Consider the following 7,960-nt stretch of genomic DNA (forward strand, 5'->3'; position numbering starts at 1 on the left):
AAACTACGCCCCTGTGTGTGACCATCATATGACAGTAAAAGAGCACACACAAACCTTATTCTAATATGGAATTGTATTGAAATGATAAAGAATGTTGGTACGTGACAGGAGGGCCTCCACTCAAGGATACAATATGATGAACAAGTCTAAGAATGTTCCATGTATAGTTGAAAATACCATCATTGGCCTAGAAAGATAACATTCTGGGAGTCAAGACTATAAAGGAGAAAGGATGCCCTCCCCACGGTAAAGCGACTCAAATTTGGCCTTACTCGTAGCCCAGCCTCCCTCATAGTCATACCATTGACAAAGACATGGGCAACTAGAGTGGCTTGAATTTCATCTGAGACTGCTTGTCTTCTTGTCCTTGCCCTTCCTCCTCCTTCTTATCCCTCCTCAATCTCTTCCTTCATGTCTTTCTGGATCCATTGTTCCAAAACCCAATAAACTGATTCGGGCCCTTTTATCTATCTATTGAAGGATCTGATTGATGTGTGTTAAATTTTGACTCTTAGTGTTTCCACCTGGGTAATTGTGTGCTAACTGAGCTGAAGCTGTGCTGACTTGAGTGGACAATATTGAATGCTAGTGCTTTCTAAATGACAACATGGTCTAGGCAATGAGAAATTAAGGGATTTGTGTGTAGAGTTTTGCAGTTGACAGTTCAACAAATCTGACTTATGTGTCAAAACAGGGAATAGTGTTTATAGTTTAGGGAAATGGGTGTGCTTTTTGATAAATGGCATTATGGTTTTGAAATTTTAGTTCAAAAGCCTGGTTATAGTGTTTAAGCAATTGAGAAAAACTGTAATCTCAAAACAAATTTCATATTTTTCCGTCATTGTCTTTTGATGAACGAAAACATGTTCTATCATAGTAGCTCAAATTTACGGAGCCCGGGAAGTCACCTGTAGGGAAAAAAAAACAATCCATGGAGACGGTTTTGCAATCCGTCCGCTCAGTTTATAAACCGTACTCACAAATTCTCAAACTGTTCCCTCGGTTTAACAAATCGTGCCCACGGATTAATAAACCGTACCCACGAGTTTCTAATCCGCGCTCTCAGATTTGTAAACCGTGCCTTCAGTTTTTGCAATCTGTACCCACAAATTCATAAACCGTGCCCACGCTTTCGCAATCCGTTCCCACGGGTTTGTAATCTGTACTCACGGATTTGTGGCTCACTCTCATTTTAGAAGAACACGTTGTTAACGAATCTTATTGTATATTGTTTTATTGAATATTAAGTGGAATACATCAAATTGACATACGTCTGAATGCTTAAAGTGATTCTCAATTGTAGCGTGTATGGGTGGAATATACGATTTAATATGAATGACGTGCATCAAAATCTTTTGTTTATTTGTGATAATCTTAGCACTTTATTATTATTTTCTAACCTGTATTATGACTGATATTTGACGAATTGCTTTGTTCATTTTTTTGTAAGTTTTGGACAAAAGCGTCTTTTAAATATATAGCCTAAAATGTAATAATAATAATAATAATAATAATAATAATAATAATTATTATTATTATTTAAGTTATAAATGAACTATAAACGAGTTCACTTAGTAATACGTGAACTCGTAATATTTGATAGTAATATTTGATATGTTTGTCATCAAATAATTTATCAATGTTTTATTATTATAGGCTATAACCTAACCTTTTACAGTTTTGGATAAAATAGGTCTACATTTTTTGCATAATATTTGCTTAAAAATAAAGCATTCATAAATTATTTTATGATAAACATATTACTGTCTTAAGTGAACTCATTTATAGTTATTAACTCAAATAATAATAACAATAATAATAATAATAATTATTATTATTATTATAATTATTAATATTATTACATTTTAGGCTACATATTTTGAAGACGCTTTTGTCCAAAACGTACAAAAAAATGAACAAAGCAATTCGTCAAATATCAGTCATAATACAGGTTAGAAAATAATAATAAAGTGCTAAGATTATATCACAAATAAACAAAAGATTTTGATGCACGTCATTCATATTAAATCGTATATTCCACCCATACCCGCTACAATTGAGAATCACTTTAAGCATGCAGACGTATGTCAATTTGATGTATTCCACTTAATATTCAATAAAACAATATACAATAAGATTCGTTAACAACGTGTTCTTCTAAAATGAGAGTGAGCCACAAATCCGTGAGTACAGATTACAAACCCGTGGGAACGGATTGCGAAAGCGTGGGCACGGTTTATGAATTTGTGGGTACAGATTGCAAAAACTGAAGGCACGGTTTACAAATCTGAGAGCGCGGATTAGAAACTCGTGGGTACGGTTTATTAATCCGTGGGCACGATTTGTTAAACCGACGGAACAGTTTGAGAATTCGTGAGTACGGTTTATAAACTGAGCGGACGGATTGCAAAACCGTCTCCACGGATTGTTTTTTTTTCTCCCACAGGTGACTTCCCGGGCTCCGTACAAATTTGATCAGAAATTACTACTCTGCTTTGCTCTTTGCAAATTTTTTGTGTGTTCTTCCTCCTCCTTGTACCACTATTTTTTACAGTACTGTACCCTGCATCTCACAAACTTGTCCTTTGTCTCTGTGATACTGTAATTCTTGTTCTTTGTTGATATGAAACTGCAGCCAGGTTCATACCAAGGAGTAAACGTGATCATGTGCTTCTTCTTGTCTCTGGCATCATTTTAAACGGGTTAAATACATTTTGAGTGGTTGTGTTCAATCAATGACATGTGTTCTCTATTTGTATTTGATTGTTGCCACTTGTGTTTACCAGTGTGGATGGCATGTGCATTAGAGTGCAGAATGTGTTTTGAGAATGAGAATGTGTTTATAGTTTTGCTGAAAAGTCTAAGTGAGATCTGCAAATTGTGTGAAATGGTTTAAGGTACTGACAACAGACTGGATAATTAGCTAAATGAGTTCACACAACTGAGAATTTTGTTCAGCCAATGGGTTTTAGTGTTTTAGCAATTGAGAAAAACTGTAATTATTATTTTTTAAAATTTAAAACAACCCAAACCAATATACATGTAGAATGCTGCATTAAACCAATTTGTAAGGGAAACAAAAGTAAATAATATATCAACTCCATAGAGGATTCAAGTGATAAAGCCAAAGGGCTTAGGACGTTCCAATTCAGCACATTGCCAGGGTTCCACCAGTAGTGGACACTCGTGCAACGTAAGCAATGACATACATCCGAGTGAACGAGACTGAGGGAAGTTAGCGAGGGAAGGGCATAAAAAAACGAACTGGAACGCAGCCTAGAGATAATCAAACCATCAGAAATCCCAGAAGATGCTGCAAGCTGTCGACGTACGGAAGCCTGTAAGCTTTAAAATTCTCGTTCTCACTTAGGAGATTCCTGTGCAAATACGTGACGGTTAGTGAAAACATTTGTCTGTTTTGCTTAATTTTTGCTTACTTGCCGCAGCACTTTCCAAAATATCTGCTTTTCAGGATGCACACAGAATTTGGCTGATCGCAGACAGCAGCGCAAAGTTTATTCTGCACTAATTTGATCTAATATTTGATGTTTTTTTTTAAATGTTGTAGATTTAAGTATCAAATGAGAATCGATTAAATTATTGTTTATATTTTGAGACAAAGGTCTTCTTAATGATTTTCAGTTTTGTTCAAGGTCATTAAAGCAACAGTTTTTCAATAATGGAAGAATATGTAAAAAGTATGTTATTTGGGGTAAAAAGCGCATCTGCTATCGGGGCAAAAGGCACAAATGTCTGACTTTTCCATTTTCTATTGTTATATTAACATATGACAGTATATTTATTGATCAAAAATGAATTCTTTTATTTTTCAAAATAAACAGAAAATAGTACAAACTTTTCTAAAGTGACTGTTTTGAACAAGTAATAATTTTGATAAAAGTAATTATTAAAACCATATTCCCCCCTCGCCACCTCATACATGTATAAGATTTTGAAACAAAATGAACAACTTTTATGATGTATTTCCACACAAAATTGTTTGCTCCATCAATGTTCAATACAAACATATATATTTCTGCAATTGTGCACTTTGGGAGGAGTGAAAATCATTTTTTTTTTTCTTAAGGTGTGCTTTTAGCCCCGTTGTACTATATATATATATATGTATGTATATATATATAGCACATACTCTTGGTGGCCTTATAAACATGTTAAGATGAAAATTTAAACATAGATATTAATCTTAAATATATTTCTATATTATATGTCTGTGTGATTTTTCCATATGAGTGGTTTCAAAATGTTTTGTAAATTTAGAATACATTTTAAAACGAAAGTTTTTGATGAATCATGATTTGTTCGTGAAAATATTCATACACAGATTTCACACACCAATTTGTGCGTACACATGCATAGCGAATGAGACCCATTATCAGTCAGACAAGTGATGCTCAAATTTCTTGATGGTTTTAGCAATAAACTTTGCTCACTGATCAAAACCTTTAGCTCAGTTTAATATTTAAGGATACTTTAAACATTGAATAACTGTTTGGCCCATACATTGTTTGATGATTAGTAGTTACAGTATTATTCATACACCTCCTGTTTTAAATTCAATTATCGTGCTTCTTCCACTTTCAGTCCTTTTTCTGGCTGTTCTTTGGGCTCCTCCACTTGTATTTGTGCATTCTGCCTTCCTTTCAGGTAAGCATTCATACTCTCCAGTAAATCAATGGAGTGATTGATCAGAAGAGCCAGCCAGGCCAGGCCAAAGAATATCCAGGCTGCTATCAGACAACTGTACCAGTCTGGGTAGACTGTCGCTGGGTTGCGATCTGGCAGGAGAAACAAAGTTGTAAAGATGTTGTGATCAGGTTTGGGCAAAATTCTGAATTTAACAATTGAAATTGATATCAAATTGAAATTTGGAATGTAAGTTGAATTGTAATGAAAGGACAATGACTTTACTGAATAGCAATTCAAAGAAAGGCAACACAGTCAAACAACAGAGGGGTTTAATTGGTCCAACACAAGTTTTGCAGGAAAACAAACAAATAGTTGTACAAAATTGTTGTACAATTTTGACATTTGTACCCTCATTGTACCCTGATATGTAGAGTAATATTTTTTCTCTACCAATTATATATTTTTCTAATTGATCTAATTAAAAACTGTTAAACAATTAACACTGCCATAAAATATAAAAATTGTTCCTCACAATCTATTGACAGATATTTTAAAGTAGTGGTTAACAGTTTAGTACCCCCAACTCTACACATTTTGTACGTCTCCCTAATAAAACACACCTGATTCAACTCATCAGCTTGTTGTAGGGACTTCAACACCTGAAATGGTTGTGTCAGATGTGAGAGACATCCAAGATGGGTACTGTTGGGCGTACTACAGGACCAGGTTTGGGAACCACTGTATTAAAGTTTAGCTCTGTATTGAAGACTTTCTTGGTGTTCCATCATATATTAAATATAAATAAATGTTAAATTATTAAATATAATGTGTCTAATGCATTATTAAATGCTATGCGTACAACAATAATATTAATTTCCTCCTATTGCCTTATATACATATATTTTACATTTGAATTACACTTCTGCATCTTATTTGCTACCTCAATTCAAAATTTAAATTCAGGAAAATTCAAATTCAATTTTGAATGACACAGCCAAAGAAGTGATGTCACTTCCTGAATATAGGGCTACAAGAATAATTACTAAATATAATTACATTTGAGGTGGTTAACAGTAAAAAAAGAAGGCTTTATTTAATGATAGAAAAACAACTGCTATTATGTAGATATAAAGTCCATAACCGATAACAATGATGTGAGCACATGAGCATCAGAAAGTATTTATTATATAGGTAAGATACATGTTAACAATTAAAAGTCTGTTTGTTAATTTTTGTATGTGTGGTCTCCTACCTGCAACATAATCTCCAAATCCAATAGTGCTAAGTGTTATAAAGCAGTAGTAAATGGCTTCAGCGTAACTCCATCCCTCATATGCTTTGAAGAGCAACATAGGAAGTATAAAGTACAGTAACGCTGAACTTATGAAGGATATACTGTGAATGGATATTCGTACACATTTCTGTGGGAAAGAACAGAGTCACGGGCACAGTCAAGGGTAAACGTCAAGCATCTTCATTTTCAATTTTAATTCCTTATTTTAAACAAATATCTATTAGATACTTAATATCTAATTAAATTAGATTAGATTAAAGGAGTTAAATTCTCACCCCTCTATCAATTTTTTTCTCCAGAAAATTGCAAAAATTCCTCTCAATAGCCAACATGTACTTTCCAACTCTATTTAAGATCACTACATTCAGGGGAATGCCAAAAAGAGCAAACAACACACAGAAGATCTGACCAGCCGTTGTCAATGGAATCATATGACCATAGCCTGCAGAAAGAATAAAAAATAAAAAACTTTGTGTAACCTTTACCCAATTGAATGAATGCCACACAACAAACCAAATTAAATTGGACTGTCAAATTCAAGGTGTTAAGTTTCCCATTTCCTCACCAATAGTTGTGACCACTGTCGCCGCAAACACAGATGAGCTGGTAAATTTCCAGAAGCCATCTGCGGTGTCATTACTGTGTGGACTCAAGCCAATAATGGTCGCAGATTGTACCATCTTTTAGACAGTGATGACAAGCAATGAATGAATGAAATGGCAATAAGAAACAGTAACTGAGTTAAATTTCATTAAAACATTTAATTAAATAAAATAAAAATAAAATAACCATCTAAATAATCTCAATAATAGACAACAAGACAAGAAGTCCATGAATATATTTCCATTCAGTTATACATTGGTAGAAACTGAACATTCAGTTATAATGCATTCAGTGTATTACAAAAATAAACTGGTTGCCCTGTCAATTGTTTCAAAGACCTTTTGACCAAAAGCAGTACTTATTTTGATTGAATAAAAGTGATTAATTAAGTTTGAATTCAGGTTTTTGCACCAAAACTGTTAGAAGCCACACATCCATTTCAAATTATGTATCTACCCACTGTATCACTGTATCTACCCATCATTTTTATTGCTGTTAATGTGGAATAAGACAAGCACTGTAACAAAAAGTCATGTACCATATAGTTAAGGAAAATCTAGTCTCATACCTCTGCTAGATCTCGGAGGCCATTCTGACCCACACAAGGGTACTTCTCGAGAAGTTTAATTCTTTTCTCCGTGAGGAGATCAATCTGTTGCAACACATACCATCCTTCTAGCTTCCAGAAGACCAGCCCTCCAACAAGGACATAGGCTACATAAAAAACTCCAAGGAACAGAATAGAAGGTAACGGAGTTACCCTAAGAAACTGACATAACTTTCCTGAAAACACGGGGAGCATGGTGCCTTTGGTTGCCTGGCTCACCTGTCTGCCAATACAGCTGCAGGTTAGTGCTACCACAAGGATTTACTCTGTTTATGTGACAGGCAAATCACCCCCCTGTGTAATGAATGCTAGAATCAGACCTTATGACCTGGCATGCAAATGTTGATGACACAGGGAGTGATGAGTTAAAGTTGTTTGAAGGTACAATCAGTAATCTCTGACAATGGCTAACAATCATGGCACTACTGTGAATAAGGCCTAATGAGTTGGTTCAACTTATTTTTTTAAATATGCTTGTTCAACTTAAACATTTATTTTGAAAATAATTATTAGGTAGAAATACTTCTAATTTCATTCCCCCTATATACAGACAATCAAGACAAAACTTGGTTATTTATTCACTTACTCATTTAGCAGACACTTTTATCCAAAGCAAATTACAAATAAGGATAAGCGATTCATCTCATAGAGGCAATTAACACACAAAATGCTAACAAAGATTTAAACATTGTTCAGACTAGTACAAGCTAGGAGGATTTAGTAGTGAAAGCATACTTTTTTTTTTTTGCTCTTTTTTATTGAAGAGTCAGCAGGATACCATTAAGTGCTCATGGAAGAGATGTGTTTTC

The 7,960-nt window shown here is 34.2% G+C and overlaps 1 protein-coding gene across 1 annotated transcript; it reads right to left on the minus strand.

The window, feature by feature from the left end:
• Nucleotides 1-3,804: 3,804 nt before the first annotated feature.
• LOC311072559 (potassium channel subfamily K member 17-like) lies at nucleotides 3,805-7,427 on the minus strand. Its single transcript, XM_084097651.1, has 5 exons — nucleotides 7,113-7,427; nucleotides 6,507-6,621; nucleotides 6,217-6,383; nucleotides 5,900-6,068; nucleotides 3,805-4,796 (listed from the first exon to the last, which is right to left on the minus strand). Exons 1-5 carry the CDS (start codon nucleotides 7,344-7,346, stop codon nucleotides 4,579-4,581), a joined length of 903 nt encoding a protein of 300 aa, XP_083953777.1. The 5' UTR covers nucleotides 7,347-7,427; the 3' UTR covers nucleotides 3,805-4,578.
• Between the last annotated feature and the right edge of the window lie 533 nt (nucleotides 7,428-7,960).

This window comes from Abramis brama, assembly GCF_963993115.1.
Source record: "Abramis brama genome assembly, chromosome: 21".
Classification (NCBI taxonomy): domain Eukaryota; kingdom Metazoa; phylum Chordata; class Actinopteri; order Cypriniformes; family Leuciscidae; genus Abramis; species Abramis brama.

Coding starts and splice junctions, on each gene's coding strand:
- LOC311072559 (XM_084097651.1), bottom strand. CDS start 7,346: ATGCTCCCCGTGTTTTCAGGAAAGTTATGTCAGTTTCTTAGGGTAACT. Junction 6,622..7,112: donor GCCTCCGAGATCTAGCAGAG/GTATGAGACTAG, acceptor ACTGTCTAAAAG/ATGGTACAATCTGCGACCAT. Junction 6,384..6,506: donor GACAGTGGTCACAACTATTG/GTGAGGAAATGG, acceptor TTCTTTCTGCAG/GCTATGGTCATATGATTCCA.